This window comes from Haliaeetus albicilla, chromosome 7, assembly GCF_947461875.1.
Source record: "Haliaeetus albicilla chromosome 7, bHalAlb1.1, whole genome shotgun sequence".
NCBI lineage: Eukaryota > Metazoa > Chordata > Aves > Accipitriformes > Accipitridae > Haliaeetus > Haliaeetus albicilla.
The window spans coordinates 2,063,833-2,077,750 of NC_091489.1; the positions used below are offsets into that span (position 1 = coordinate 2,063,833).

At 52.0% G+C, this 13,918-nt stretch overlaps 1 protein-coding gene, 1 long non-coding RNA gene and 14 other non-coding genes across 16 annotated transcripts; all 16 read left to right on the forward strand.

The window, feature by feature from the left end:
- The first annotated feature begins 120 nt into the window (after positions 1 to 120).
- RPL23 (ribosomal protein L23) lies at positions 121 to 2,171 on the forward strand. Its single transcript, XM_069786427.1, has 5 exons — positions 121 to 239; positions 542 to 625; positions 916 to 1,044; positions 1,701 to 1,814; positions 2,041 to 2,171. The coding sequence occupies exons 1-5, from the start codon at positions 227 to 229 to the stop codon at positions 2,121 to 2,123; spliced, it is 423 nt and encodes a 140-aa protein (XP_069642528.1). The 5' UTR covers positions 121 to 226; the 3' UTR covers positions 2,124 to 2,171.
- Positions 1,228 to 1,360, forward strand: LOC138686244 (small nucleolar RNA SNORA21). Its single transcript, XR_011325600.1, has one exon. It is a non-coding gene; the product is annotated as a small nucleolar RNA SNORA21 (small nucleolar RNA).
- A 2,200-nt stretch (positions 2,172 to 4,371) lies between the features above and the next one.
- TRNAC-GCA (transfer RNA cysteine (anticodon GCA)) lies at positions 4,372 to 4,443 on the forward strand. The gene has a single exon. It is a non-coding gene; the product is annotated as a tRNA-Cys (tRNA).
- Positions 4,444 to 4,723: 280 nt separating this feature from the next.
- TRNAC-GCA (transfer RNA cysteine (anticodon GCA)) lies at positions 4,724 to 4,795 on the forward strand. Its single transcript has one exon. It is a non-coding gene; the product is annotated as a tRNA-Cys (tRNA).
- Positions 4,796 to 5,174: 379 nt separating this feature from the next.
- Positions 5,175 to 5,246, forward strand: TRNAC-GCA (transfer RNA cysteine (anticodon GCA)). Its single transcript has one exon. It is a non-coding gene; the product is annotated as a tRNA-Cys (tRNA).
- A 345-nt stretch (positions 5,247 to 5,591) lies between these two features.
- TRNAC-GCA (transfer RNA cysteine (anticodon GCA)) lies at positions 5,592 to 5,663 on the forward strand. The gene has a single exon. It is a non-coding gene; the product is annotated as a tRNA-Cys (tRNA).
- Positions 5,664 to 6,093: 430 nt separating this feature from the next.
- Positions 6,094 to 6,165, forward strand: TRNAC-GCA (transfer RNA cysteine (anticodon GCA)). Its single transcript has one exon. It is a non-coding gene; the product is annotated as a tRNA-Cys (tRNA).
- A 379-nt stretch (positions 6,166 to 6,544) lies between these two features.
- TRNAC-GCA (transfer RNA cysteine (anticodon GCA)) lies at positions 6,545 to 6,616 on the forward strand. Its single transcript has one exon. It is a non-coding gene; the product is annotated as a tRNA-Cys (tRNA).
- Positions 6,617 to 7,052: 436 nt separating this feature from the next.
- TRNAC-GCA (transfer RNA cysteine (anticodon GCA)) lies at positions 7,053 to 7,124 on the forward strand. Its single transcript has one exon. It is a non-coding gene; the product is annotated as a tRNA-Cys (tRNA).
- A 1,369-nt stretch (positions 7,125 to 8,493) lies between these two features.
- Positions 8,494 to 10,565, forward strand: LOC138685956 (uncharacterized). The gene is made up of 4 exons (XR_011325310.1): positions 8,494 to 8,629; positions 8,989 to 9,162; positions 9,954 to 10,020; positions 10,311 to 10,565. It is a non-coding gene; the product is annotated as an uncharacterized lncRNA (long non-coding RNA).
- A 545-nt stretch (positions 10,566 to 11,110) lies between these two features.
- TRNAC-GCA (transfer RNA cysteine (anticodon GCA)) lies at positions 11,111 to 11,182 on the forward strand. The gene has a single exon. It is a non-coding gene; the product is annotated as a tRNA-Cys (tRNA).
- A 280-nt stretch (positions 11,183 to 11,462) lies between these two features.
- On the forward strand, positions 11,463 to 11,534 carry TRNAC-GCA (transfer RNA cysteine (anticodon GCA)). The gene has a single exon. It is a non-coding gene; the product is annotated as a tRNA-Cys (tRNA).
- Positions 11,535 to 11,913: 379 nt separating this feature from the next.
- TRNAC-GCA (transfer RNA cysteine (anticodon GCA)) lies at positions 11,914 to 11,985 on the forward strand. Its single transcript has one exon. It is a non-coding gene; the product is annotated as a tRNA-Cys (tRNA).
- A 344-nt stretch (positions 11,986 to 12,329) lies between these two features.
- On the forward strand, positions 12,330 to 12,401 carry TRNAC-GCA (transfer RNA cysteine (anticodon GCA)). Its single transcript has one exon. It is a non-coding gene; the product is annotated as a tRNA-Cys (tRNA).
- Positions 12,402 to 12,780: 379 nt separating this feature from the next.
- TRNAC-GCA (transfer RNA cysteine (anticodon GCA)) lies at positions 12,781 to 12,852 on the forward strand. The gene has a single exon. It is a non-coding gene; the product is annotated as a tRNA-Cys (tRNA).
- A 436-nt stretch (positions 12,853 to 13,288) lies between these two features.
- On the forward strand, positions 13,289 to 13,360 carry TRNAC-GCA (transfer RNA cysteine (anticodon GCA)). Its single transcript has one exon. It is a non-coding gene; the product is annotated as a tRNA-Cys (tRNA).
- Positions 13,361 to 13,918: the final 558 nt, after the last annotated feature.

Here is a 13,918-nt window from a genome sequence, read left to right on the forward strand (position 1 = left end):
GGACCACCGGACCGCCGCCGCTCCCGTCCCCTCCCGGTGCCGCCGGTACCGGGAAGTGCCGCTCCCCGCCGCCTCTAGGGGGCGCCACCAGCGCTCGCTGACTTCCCCCCGCCACGTGACGCAGGCTGCCTTTCCCCACGTGACGTCAAACAGGAAGGGCGGAGCAGCTCTATATCCCGGCGTGCCCCAAGCTCCTCCTTCCTTTTTTTTTTTTTCAATCTTCAAAATGTCGAAGCGAGGTGAGGCTGGTGTTGAACCGGGGGGGGGGGGGGGGGTAGCTCTATCCGGCTCCATCCGGCGTCCCGGGGCGGGGGGGGATGCCCGGATCGCCACTGGGATGGCGTCTGGCGGAGCTGGGACCCGGGGAGCGGCCTCCAGCCTCGGCCGGGAGCGGTGGGGGGGTGGCAGTCGGTGTCGTTAATCTCCTCCCCGGGGGGAAGCGCAGGCTGGGCCGGCTCCCCCCCCCCCGCTGCCTGGAGGCCGTTTGTGGTCTGTTACCCGAGGGGGGAAAGGGGGGATTAATCCTTTTCTCGATCCGCAGGACGCGGCGGTTCCTCCGGTGCCAAGTTCCGTATCTCCCTCGGTCTCCCGGTGGGAGCCGTGATCAACTGTGCGGACAACACAGGTGAGAATGACCGACCGCCCCTGGGGCTTGAGCCGGGGGAGTCCGGTGGGAAGGAGAGCACGGAGGGCAACCTGCTGTTGAACAAGTTTGTAAAACAAAAACCCCAGTTTTCCTTCTTAAAAAGCTCTTGTGGGGTCCGTGCTTGTGGCTCAGTGAGACGTGGAACGATGCGGCTATCGTATCACTTTTTGGTGAAGGGGCAGCCCATGTGCTGTTTGCTTCAGTTGGTGGTTTGACAAGGGAAGCATGTTCCCGGACAGCTGGGTTAATGCCAGCACTTCTCTCTGTAGGTGCCAAGAACCTGTACATCATCTCCGTCAAGGGGATCAAGGGACGTCTGAACAGGCTGCCGGCGGCTGGCGTGGGCGATATGGTGATGGCCACTGTCAAGAAGGGCAAGCCAGAGCTGAGGAAGAAGGGTGAGTTCAGAGAGGAGCAGCGTGTCCCACTGCGGCAATGGGTGGATCCTGTTGAGAGCCTGCCTGCATTCTAGTGCCCCTTCTTCAAGGGATGGAGAGGCAGGTGGCTTGTTGGAGGGGAGCGCCATTCCCGCCTCAAACTGACCCGGAAGGCGGGCACTGGATCTCTGGAGTGCCACCTCCACCCTTCCAAAAAGCACTTGTTGAGTCTGTGTGCAGTGACTCGGTGAGTTGTCGTGGAAGGGCAGAGCAAAGGCATCGCTTTTGGGTGAAGTGGCAGCTCGTGCTGTTCATTTCAATCAGGGGTGTGACACTCTGCCTTGGAAAAGGTGTTTTTTTATTGCTCAGGAGGAGTTCTTGCTGAATATTGTCTGTGAATTGATGATATGTTCAGAAATAAAGGTGGGAAAGTGGAAAACCACTGAATTGTCCAAGCGTAGATGCAGCTCTAAGTGTTACACAGTTTTAAGCATAGTATTGTCTATAAACTGTAGCTTCTCTTAGAAATATGAGATGAAAAAAACCCAACCAAACAAAACCCAAACCCATGCCTCGAGTTAGATGCTGCAGCACAACAGTTTCTCTGTGGTGTCTGTTGCTGGACTGTGTGCTTAAAAGGATGTTCGCGATACTGAGCTGCTTGTTTCTCCTTGCAGTCCACCCAGCAGTGGTCATTCGGCAGCGGAAATCGTACAGGAGAAAAGATGGGGTGTTCCTCTATTTTGAAGACAATGCGGGAGTGATAGTAAATAACAAAGGTGAAATGAAAGGTACGGGCAAGAATCTTGTTGCACTGGGCGAAAGGGGAACGCGGAGAGGGGTGGTAGGTCGGCATTGCCAGTTAGAGGGCTGCGCTCTCCTGGGAAAAAGGACCCAGATTCCCCTCAGGCTCAGGGGAGCGCAATTGGGCTGAGCTAGTGTTTCTGTAAAATGCCCTGAACCATCTCTGCACCTACTTGGGCCTCTAATGCGCTGTCATTTTTTTCTGTTTTCCAGGCTCTGCAATCACAGGCCCTGTGGCTAAGGAGTGTGCGGATCTGTGGCCCAGGATAGCCTCCAATGCGGGAAGCATTGCATAAATATGTTCATCTTCACAGAGATAAAATAAAAGTCCTTGTATGAAATAAGTAGTGTCTTTCTTGCCAAAGCGCCCTCAGCTGAGCAGGACAACATTATAATGAAGTTAGTTCTGGGAAGCCTTTTTACAGAACTCCTTGTGTGGATGTATACTTCAGCAGGAAAATGGGATTTGGAGTTTTAATATCCAGTGATAAGTCTCTTTTTCAGGCAGGTTCCTATAGTACTGGAAAATTTGTGGCAGGGGGTTGCACTGGAATGACAAATTTTAGCCATACTGACTGAATTGATCCAATTTATGTATGCATGGGTAGAGCCCGGGAGGTGTCTATGAAAGCCCTTCTCCAAGAAGCCTTTCTAGAAGGGCTCTCAAAATTGTAGGTCTGGAATTTTCTTCTAGAATGGGCAATTTAACTGCTTGGAGATAATGGTCTGATTCTCTGTGGGAGAGGGAGATACTGCCTGAAACTGATTTGTACCATGAGCTGCAGAGTTCATTGTGGACAGCAGGCTCTGAAGAGTGTTTCTTAGACCTTGCTGAAGACTTGCAAGGACACATCAAGCCCACTGCTGCTGGCTGAGGTAGTGGCTGAAGCAGATGCCTCTAAACCCTCCATCAGTGGTGAAACAGGCCCTGAGGTCATTGATTGCTAATTGCAAGTAGAAGGGGTGATCTAAACTTTCAAGATCAGCTGAAAGGCTTCAAGATCAGAGTTAGAAGGTATGTCTATGCAAAAACTCCTTGTGCTATGTGAAGTTGCTTGTGCTTTTCCTGGTGTTCCTCTGGCTGAAGCAGAGAAAGGAATTATTTGGATACAAACTGCACGTCAGCTTGTTTTCTGGCCCTCCTGAGCAAGGGCCACTGGAGGGCTAGGGAGGCTGCCTTGTACCTGGGCTCACAAGTGAAAATAGGGATGACTTTGTCCTGGATATTGTGGCCCTGGTGCCCTGTAACACCCTGTTTAACCCCAGCAAGCATGCTGCTGTGGGTCCACGGGGCAGGTGATGGGGTATGGGGTACTGCTCCCAGGACTGGCTGCAGCTCCTACCTCAGGTAGCCCCTGGTGTGGTTGAGCTTGCCTCATCTGCCCTGGCACAAACCTGATCCCAGAACATACTTCACTTTTCCCCTAAAGGGATTTCAGTGCAGAGAGGTTATAGTGAAGGAAGGAGGGTGGTGAAGGGAGCAAAGCCTCAGAGATTTTATAGCACAAATGTAGTTAACAGTGGACAAGAGCATCAGGGTCTTGCAGTGGTTTGTAAAGTGTTGTTGTTTTTCAGCAGCTGTTTGGCCTAACCAACACAAATCTGCAAAATATTGTGGCCTAAAAATTGTTCTCAGATGTTCCCACTGGATAATCAGGAGCTGTGCACTGGCAGCAGCTGGGGAGGGGAAACTTGGAGAAGGGCTTACATGGACTGAGGGCAGCTGTCTTTTCTACAGGCCATTCCCTGGAGCAGACGAGCTGGAACCACCGGAAGGGTACAGCAGGCGCTCTGGCTGTCACCGCAGCACTCGAGACCTATGGCTGAAGTCGATGTCTGTCTTTCTGAGTGGTGACCATCTTTCCAGTCGACTGGGGATGAAGGAGTGGTTCCTCAGACCTGGGGAGAGATGCAGAGACCTGCTGATGAGTAAGGAACCACCACTAAAATAAAGGTGTTCTCCCCTGATCTATTGTAACAGCTTGTGCTGGATTTTTGATTTGTGAAGACTTTTTCCGAGGCAGGGCATGGCACAATAGCTGGATGAAATGCTGTGGGTGTTTCTTTTTGGGTATCCCCTGCTGCTGGGCAGCCAGTTGGGGAAGACAGAGAGGCTGTGGGCAGGATGGGAGATGTTGTGGCAAGTGATTCCTCTGCGAGACTGGTGTGCTCTGGAATGGGAGGGCACGCCCCGAGACCAAAGTGCAGCCCAGGGCCTTCAGCGGTGTTTTGAAGCCAGTGTTTCAAAGCGTTCTTTTTTTTTTTTTTCCTTCTCTGTGATGGGATGTTTTGGAGAACGGTAAGTGGGAATTCCTGATGTTTTGGAGAACGATAAGTGGGAATTCCTGAGCTTGGCCGGCAGGAGCCTGGCTGTGAATGTGGTGAGAGACCTTGGGGTGGGGTTTAAGGTGAACTGAGGGGTAATGTGAGGTCTGTTGTGTGTGAGAGGTGTTGCTGCAGGTGCAGTGAGCAGAGGCAGTGGAATGCAGCAGAGCCGCCTCGTCGCTGCCCAGAAGGAGCCGTACCTGGCAGTGCTGCACAGGTGGGGGTATAGCTCAGGGGCAGAGCATTTGACTGCAGATCAAGAGGTCCCCGGTTCAAATCCGGGTGCCCCCTCCCTTTTCTCTCTTTTTGATCCAGAAAAGGTTGGTTTGGAGCTCTTTATTTCCATGCTTTTCCCATAAACTGTCGCAGGCTGCATCCTCTGTTTGACAGCGTGCTGGCCGGAGGTAAAGCGGCAGATTGCCACAAGAGAGGAGGACTGTCAGTGGGGTGTTTGTGAGGAAAGAGATGAGTACTTCATGAGAAGCTGCCTTCTTTCCTGGGATGAATTTGCAGAGCTTTGCTGCAGTAGTAATGAAGAGGGAGATTTGTGCTGGGCAGGTGCGCAGCAGCAGGGGGTATAGCTCAGTGGTAGAGCATTTGACTGCAGATCAAGAGGTCCCTGGTTCAACTCCAGGTGCCCCCTCTTTTCCTCTCCTTCCACCTCCCTTTTGCCAGGATTTCTCACAGAAAGAAGATGGGGAGCTCTTCTGGGATCTTGTGAGCTTGTGCTGTACGAGTGCAGGTTGGTTTCCGAGCTCCATTATGCACGGTACGGAGGCCCTGACTTGGTAAACTGCAAGGGTTATGCACGGTGTAAGAACTCGCTGTCTGCGTGGACTTGCTTCTGTTGTTGATTCTCTGTAGTAATGATATTTATCATAATTAAACTCCCTGTACAGCCTTTGGCAGTCAGAGTAAGGTGCAAAGGGGGCTGCCAAGTAAAGGAGTCTAGCCAGTGGACATAGAAACTTGTCTCTCTCTGTGAATGTTTTTGAAATGTCCTTGTGAAGGTGCTGTGCCAAGGGGGTATAGCTCAGTGGTAGAGCATTTGACTGCAGATCAAGAGGTCCCTGGTTCAACTCCAGGTGCCCCCTCTTTTCCTCTCCTTCCACCTCCCTTTTGCCAAGATTTCTCACAGAAAGAAGATGGAGAGCTCTTCTGGGATCTTGTGAGCTTGTGTTGTGCATTGAATGTTGGTTTCTGAGCTTCAGCGTTGGAGGTGCTGTGGCCCCTGACTGTTAGGAAACTGCAGGGGTTGCGCACTGTGTAAGAACTCACTGTCTGTGTGTAACTGTTGTTGATTCTCTGCAGTAATTCCATGTACAGCCTTTGGCAGGCACAGTAAGAGGCACGGGGGCTGTCAGGAAAAAGATTGCCCAGAGAAACTTGGTGTCTCATGGAAATGTTTTTAAAATGTCCTTGTGAAGGTACTATGCCAAGGGGGTATAGCTCAGTGGTAGAGCATTTGACTGCAGATCAAGAGGTCCCCGGTTCAACTCCGGGTGCCCCCTCTGGTTTGTGCTTTTTCCAGGAAAAAAATGAGGAGCATTCCTCAGTTTTAAATCCGCTGTGCTTGTGCTGCACACAGAAGGTAGGTCTCTGAACTTCGATGTACAAGATACTGAGCACTGACTAAACACTTCCTGCTAAAATCAATATCCGTCTCAGTGATGAAGCAAAGACACAATGTTCATTGCTTGGCCCTACTACTAGTTGTTTTGATCAGTGAGGAAACTGCAGGGTATCTAGTTTGTGTGTGTAATTAGACCCTGTCTGTGTGTGTTTGTCTCCAGGTTGTCAGCAGTACCTTTCTGTGCACAGTTCTGCTTGTACATTAGCACGCATAAGAGGGTGCTGTCATATAGCACAATCTAACCAGTGCCCGTAAAACCTGAGCTGTGTATTATGGTTTTTATTGCTTCTTATACAAGCATTAACCCAGGGGGTATAGCTCAGTGGTAGAGCATTTGACTGCAGATCAAGAGGTCCCTGGTTCAACTCCAGGTGCCCCCTCTTTTCCTCTCCTTCCACCTCCCTTTTGCCAGGATTTCTCACAGAAAGAAGATGGGGAGCTCTTCTGGGATCTTGTGAGCTTGTGCTGTACGAGTGCAGGTTGGTTTCCGAGCTCCATTATGCACGGTACGGAGGCCCTGACTTGGTAAACTGCAAGGGTTATGCACGGTGTAAGAACTCGCTGTCTGCGTGGACTTGCTTCTGTTGTTGATTCTCTGTAGTAATGATATTTATCATAATTAAACTCCCTGTACAGCCTTTGGCAGTCAGAGTAAGGTGCAAAGGGGGCTGCCAAGTAAAGGAGTCTAGCCAGTGGACATAGAAACTTGTCTCTCTCTGTGAATGTTTTTGAAATGTCCTTGTGAAGGTGCTGTGCCAAGGGGGTATAGCTCAGTGGTAGAGCATTTGACTGCAGATCAAGAGGTCCCCGGTTCAACTCCGGGTGCCCCCTCAGAATGCATTTTTTCTTGGGGTTTTGGGCTGTTTGCTCACTGGAAGGCTAACTGATAAGTTCAGCTCAGCTTCCTCTCCTAATAAGCCTTTTTCATCTTACAGTCAAAGCTAGAAAGCGTGGGGACGATGTCAAAGACTTCAGGCAGTTGCTGTGTCAAGTTACAGTCTGCTGAAAGAGAACAGAGTGCAACTGGGAGAGGAAACAGAGAGACAGCTGGAGAGGAACTGGGCCAAGGTCACCTGGTAAATGAAGTACAGAGGTAGTGTCTGTCTGCTGTGCCGGAGCGCAGTGACTGAATGCGTTTGGTGCTGTTGCGTTTGAGTCTTGCGATTTCTGCAGCAGGCTTTGATTCCTATGGAACAGAGAGGTCAGAGATTGGGGAAGAACATAGTTCAAATGTTGTTTTGTTGGTGAGTTGACAGGTGTGCAGGCAGGGGGTATAGCTCAGTGGTAGAGCATTTGACTGCAGATCAAGAGGTCCCTGGTTCAACTCCAGGTGCCCCCTCTTTTCCTCCTTCCACCTCCCTTTTGCCAAGATTTCTCACAGAAAGAAGATGGAGAGCTCTTCTGGGATTTTGTGAGCTTGTGCCGTACAATGGAGGTTGGTTTCTGAGCTCCATTATGCAAGCTACTGTGGCCCTGACTGTTAGGAAACTGCAGGGGTTGTGCACTGTGTGAGTTAAGAACTCACTGTCTCTGTGTAATTGCCTCTGTTGTTGAGTCTCTGCAGTAATTCTGTGTACAGCCTTTGGCAGGCACAGTATGAGGCACAGGGGGCTGTCAAGTAAAGGAATCTAAACAGTGGATGTAAAAACTCGTCTCTGCCTGTGAACGTTTTTAAAATGTCCTTGTGAAGGTGCTGTGCCAAGGGGGTATAGCTCAGTGGTAGAGCATTTGACTGCAGATCGAGGGGTCCCTGGGTCAGGTGGCTCCTCTTTAGCTGCATTTTTCACCCTTTCTTCTTCCAGAATCTCCTCATAGACAGACTCTGGAGAGACTTTCTTGGCCTGACAGACAAGACTGTGGAGAGACTTTCTTACCCCTCCCAGGCCTTGGAAATGACTTGACGATCTTTTCCAAGCATGAAATCAGACTTTCACATCTTCCCCTCTCTTCTCTTCTCCTGAATACTGCAGGTAGTCTGAGCAGAGGTGCTACTGGTCTCGTTTTTCCTGTTTGAGTAATTGCCATTACTTTGAACAGTAATCAACTGTGTAGAATAATGCCTTTGTAGCAGTGGGGATCTGTGCCGCAATGCCTTCTGAAGGGAGCTGGGGCTGTCATGTATAAATCGGTGTGTGGTTGGGTAGCTGAGGTATCTGGCTTCTGCCCGCCGCGGGGCTCGAACCGGCAACCTCCGGAGCCGCAGTCGGGCGCTCTACCCCTGAGCCGCGCCCCCGGCGCGGGGCTGTCGGGCGGGCGTTTGGCGGGCGGAGATGGCTCAGGGGCAGCGCGCCGGGCTGGGGACCGGCAGGTCACCGGTTCAACCCCCGCAACCCACCGCCCTCTTTATCAACGCCATTTGGCACCACAGGAGACAGCTTTCGCTCGGGGACACCCCAGCTGGCGCTTCGACTGGCGCCGGCTGATGGCGGAGGGGAAACCACCCGCAGGCCCGCTCCGTACAGCGCCGGCCGCGCTTGGGGTACCGCACCCCGCAGGGACAGCAGCGGAGCCCCGCGTACTCCACGCCGTCCGACTGCGCCCTTGCCCGGAGAGGTCACGCTAGTGCTTTTGGGCTTTATTTCTGTTGGGGTTTAGTTCTGGGGAGGTGGTTTTCTTTCCCTACCGAACGGGAAGCGCGCCGGGGCCGGCCGTGCCCTGCTCCGCTGCGCCGGCTCGGCCCGCCATCTTGTCGGCGTCCCCTCAGCGCCGCGGCGGAAGTGACGCCTGTGAGGCGCGCCGCGCGGAACAGGCGCCGTCGTCGACGCGTGTTGATGACGCCGGTGGAGGCCCGGTAGCCGCGGGGGAGGCGCTCGGCCGGCCGCCGCCATGGGGGGAGGCGACCTGGTGAGGAGCGGCCCGGTCCGGGGGGAGCCGAGGGGGGCCGAGGGTCTCCCCCGGGGCTGCGGGTACCGGCCTGGGCTCGGGCGGGCTGGCTGGCAGGCGGGCCAGGGGCCCGGGAGGCGCGGGCTCGCCGGGGCCTGCGGCCGTTCGCCGCCCCTGGCAGCGGGTCTCGGTGGCAGCGGGTCTCGGTGGGGGTGGGAACGAGCGTGTCCCGTTCTTGGGGGCTGGACCCGGGGGTCGGAAGTCTGCGGGCAGCCCGGCTCTGAGCGGGCCCTTCCCCGTGGCCACCCACCGGCGAGGGAAGGTGGCCGGTTGTTTAACGGTCCCGGTCCGGTGTGTCCCCCTCCCGCCTTCTCCTGCAGAACCTGAAGAAGAGCTGGCACCCGCAGACCCTGCGCAATGTGGAGAAGGTGTGGAAAGCCGAGCAGAAGCATGAAGCCGAGCGGAAGAAGATCGAGGAGCTGCAGCGGGAGCGAGACGCTGAGGATGCGGGCACCGTCCAGTGAGGGGTTGCGGGGGCTGCCGGTGCTACCGAGGTAGGTCGTTGTCTTCACAGCGTTGTTGCTTTGTTGTGTCCGGAGGAAGTTGTGCATAGGGAAGCTTTCTTTAAACTTGCTTGAGGCTTTGTTTATAACTGTAATGGCTCTGCTAATAAGGGACCGTAAACTGTCATTAGCCAGTTGGTCGCGTGGTACTGTTTATGCAGTGATGTTTCGCAGAGGCTTGTAATTTAGTTCTGTTTCTTTAAGTTAAATATTGGCTGTGTTTTTCTGTAGGTGTGACGCATTACTTCACGTTAAAAAAATAAAATTATCTTGCCAGGGGTTAAGAGTAGAACGTCTCTGATGTTAAAATGCGTCCATTTGTATGGAAATGTGTGTTGGATGTTTCTCGACTTCCTAGGCTAGTGCCTGAAACTGTAACTTTAGAAGTCTGTGATGGAAAATAAAATGCTGTTGTTTGCAACAGGAAAAGAGAAGATGGGCTGGATGTACTAGGGATTGTAACATGTAGTTCTCCTGCAAGATTTAATGATTCCTGTCTCCACATCTTCTTTCCCTTCTCTTCTGCTGCTGCTGCAGATGCTCGTAGGGAAGCAGGATCTGCACTGCTGGGCACTCCAGTGAGATAAAGAACCAGCTTTCAGGCTTATTTCTCTGTACAGCCCCGTTCCAAATTGCTTTAGAATTCAATGTTTTGCAATGGGTCACAAAAATCTGCCTCTCCTCAAAAATACGCCCTATTCCTCCAGCTCCTGCGTGACTTCTGGCCCTGTTACTGAAGGCTGTTTCAGTCCTCAATTTTTGTTCTTCCTCTCTTCTTGCAGCACTGTGGTCGCACATGCAGGGAGGCTGGAGAGTGGATTCATTCTGTAGCTGTGAGGTGGAACACAGGTATCAGAACAGGGGTTTGGGAGGTGCGGGTACTTGTACTTCTTGCAGCTCTGAAGTGGGGTTGTCTGGAGTCAAAAGCTTTGCTTGAGAAGTAGTCACATAAAAATGAATCTGGATGTTTTTCAGCAGCTGTTTGGCCTAACCAACACAAATCTGCAAAATATTGTGGCCTAAAAATTGTTCCTCAGATGTTCCCACTGGATAATCAGGAGCTGTGCACTGGCAGCAGCTGGGGAGGGGAAACTTGGAGAAGGGCTTACATGGACTGAGGGCAGCTCTCTTTTCTACAGACCGTTCCCCGGAGCAGACAAGCAGTCATGGCTTCTTCCGAGCAGAGCTGGAACCCCCGGAAAGGTACAGCGGGTGCTCTGGCTGTCACCGCAGCACTCCAAACCTATGGCTGAAGTCAGTGTCTTTCTGAGCAGTGACCATCTTTCCAGTCCACTGAAGGAGCGGTTCCTCAAACCTGGGGAGAGATGCAGAGACCTGCTGATGAGTAAGGAACCACCACTAAAATAAAGGTGTTCTCCCCTGATCTATTGTAACAGCTTGTGCTGGATTTTTGATTTGTGAAGACTTTTTCCGAGGCAGGGCATGGCACAATAGCTGGATGAAATGCTGTGGGTGTTTCTTTTTGGGTATCCCCTGCTGCTGGGCAGCCAGTTGGGGAAGACAGAGAGGCTGTGGGCAGGGTGGGAGATGTTGTGGCAAGTGATTCCTCTGCAAGGCTGGTGTGGTCTGGAATGGGAGGGCACGCCCCGAGACCAAAGTGCAGCCCAGGCCTTCAGCGGTGTTTTGAAGCCGGTGTTTTGAAGCCAGTGTTTCAAAGCGTTCTTTTTTTTTTTTCCTTCTCTGTGATGGGATGTTTTGGAGAAAGATAAGTGGGAATTCCTGAGCTTGGCCGGCAGGAGCCTGGCTGTGAATGTGGTGAGAGACCTTGGGGTGGGGTTTAAGGTGAACTGAGGGGTAATGTGAGGTCTGTTGTGTGTGAGAGGTGTTGCTGCAGGTGCAGTGAGCGGAGGCAGTGGAATGCAGCAGAGCCGCCTCGTCGCTGCCCAGAAGGAGCCGTACCTGGCAGTGCTGCACAGGTGGGGGTATAGCTCAGGGGCAGAGCATTTGACTGCAGATCAAGAGGTCCCCGGTTCAAATCCGGGTGCCCCCTCCCTTTTCTCTCTTTTTGATCCAGAAAAGGTTGGTTTGGAGCTCTTTATTTCCATGCTTTTCCCATAAACTGTCGCAGGCTGCATCCTCTGTTTGACGGCGTGCTGGCCGGAGGTAAAGCGGCAGATTGCCACAAGAGAGGAGGACTGTCAGTGGGGTGTTTGTGAGGAAAGAGATGAGTACTTCATGAGAAGCTGCCTTCTTTCCTGGGATGAATTTGCAGAGCTTTGCTGCAGTAGTAATGAAGAGGGAGATTTGTGCTGGGCAGGTGCGCAGCAGCAGGGGGTATAGCTCAGTGGTAGAGCATTTGACTGCAGATCAAGAGGTCCCTGGTTCAACTCCAGGTGCCCCCTCTTTTCCTCTCCTTCCACCTCCCTTTTGCCAGGATTTCTCACAGAAAGAAGATGGAGAGCTCTTCTGGGATCTTGTGAGCTTGTGCTGTACGAGTGCAGGTTGGTTTCCGAGCTCCATTATGCACGGTACAGAGGCCCTGACTTGGTAAACTGCAAGGGTTATGCACTGTGTAAGAACTCGCTGTCTGCGTGGACTTGCTTCTGTTGTTGATTCTCTGTAGTAATGATATTTATCATAATTAAACTCCCTGTACAGCCTTTGGCAGTCAGAGTAAGGTGCAAAGGGGGCTGCCAAGTAAAGGAGTCTAGCCAGTGGACATAGAAACTTGTCTCTCTCTGTGAATGTTTTTGAAATGTCCTTGTGAAGGTGCTGTGCCAAGGGGGTATAGCTCAGTGGTAGAGCATTTGACTGCAGATCAAGAGGTCCCTGGTTCAACTCCGGGTGCCCCCTCTTTTCTTCTCCTTCCACCTCCCTTTTGCCAGGATTTCTCACAGAAAGAAGATGGAGAGATCCTCTGGGATCTTGTGAGCTTGTGTTGTGCATTGAACATTGGTTTCCGAGCTTCAGCGTTGGAGGTACCGTGGCCCTGACTGTTAGGAAACTGCAGGGGTTGCACACTGTGTAAGAACTCACTGTCTGTGTGTAATTCTTGTTGATTCTCTGCAGTAATTCTGTGTACAGCCTTTGGCAGGCACAGTAAGAGGCACGGGGGCTGTCAGGAAAAAGATTGCCCAGAGAAACTTGGTGTCTCATGGAAATGTTTTTAAAATGTCCTTGTGAAGGTGCTGTGCCAAGGGGGTATAGCTCAGTGGTAGAGCATTTGACTGCAGATCAAGAGGTCCCTGGTTCAACTCCAGGTGCCCCCTCTTTTCCTCTCCTTCCACCTCCCTTTTGCCAGGATTTCTCACAGAAAGAAGATGGGGAGCTCTTCTGGGATCTTGTGAGCTTGTGCTGTACGAGTGCAGGTTGGTTTCCGAGCTCCATTATGCACGGTACGGAGGCCCTGACTTGGTAAACTGCAAGGGTTATGCACGGTGTAAGAACTCGCTGTCTGCGTGGACTTGCTTCTGTTGTTGATTCTCTGTAGTAATGATATTTATCATAATTAAACTCCCTGTACAGCCTTTGGCAGTCAGAGTAAGGTGCAAAGGGGGCTGCCAAGTAAAGGAGTCTAGCCAGTGGACATAGAAACTTGTCTCTCTCTGTGAATGTTTTTGAAATGTCCTTGTGAAGGTGCTGTGCCAAGGGGGTATAGCTCAGTGGTAGAGCATTTGACTGCAGATCAAGAGGTCCCCGGTTCAACTCCGGGTGCCCCCTCAGAATGCATTTTTTCTTGGGGTTTTGGGCTGTTTGCTCACTGGAAGGCTAACTGATAAGTTCAGCTCAGCTTCCTCTCCTAATAAGCCTTTTTCATCTTACAGTCAAAGCTAGAAAGCGTGGGGACGATGTCAAAGACTTCAGGCAGTTGCTGTGTCAAGTTACAGTCTGCTGAAAGAGAACAGAGTGCAACTGGGAGAGGAAACAGAGAGACAGCTGGAGAGGAACTGGGCCAAGGTCACCTGGTAAATGAAGTACAGAGGTAGTGTCTGTCTGCTGTGCCGGAGCGCAGTGACTGAATGCGTTTGGTGCTGTTGCGTTTGAGTCTTGCGATTTCTGCAGCAGGCTTTGATTCCTATGGAACAGAGAGGTCAGAGATTGGGGAAGAACATAGTTCAAATGTTGTTTTGTTGGTGAGTTGACAGGTGTGCAGGCAGGGGGTATAGCTCAGTGGTAGAGCATTTGACTGCAGATCAAGAGGTCCCTGGTTCAACTCCAGGTGCCCCCTCTTTTCCTCCTTCCACCTCCCTTTTGCCAAGATTTCTCACAGAAAGAAGATGGAGAGCTCTTCTGGGATTTTGTGAGCTTGTGCCGTACAATGGAGGTTGGTTTCTGAGCTCCATTATGCAAGCTACTGTGGCCCTGACTGTTAGGAAACTGCAGGGGTTGTGCACTGTGTGAGTTAAGAACTCACTGTCTCTGTGTAATTGCCTCTGTTGTTGAGTCTCTGCAGTAATTCTGTGTACAGCCTTTGGCAGGCACAGTATGAGGCACAGGGGGCTGTCAAGTAAAGGAATCTAAACAGTGGATGTAAAAACTCGTCTCTGCCTGTGAACGTTTTTAAAATGTCCTTGTGAAGGTGCTGTGCCAAGGGGGTATAGCTCAGTGGTAGAGCATTTGACTGCAGATCGAGGGGTCCCTGGGTCAGGTGGCTCCTCTTTAGCTGCATTTTTCACCCTTTCTTCTTCCAGAATCTCCTCATAGACAGACTCTGGAGAGACTTTCTTGGCCTGACAGACAAGACTGTGGAGAGACTTTCTTACCCCTCCCAGGCCTTGGAAATGAC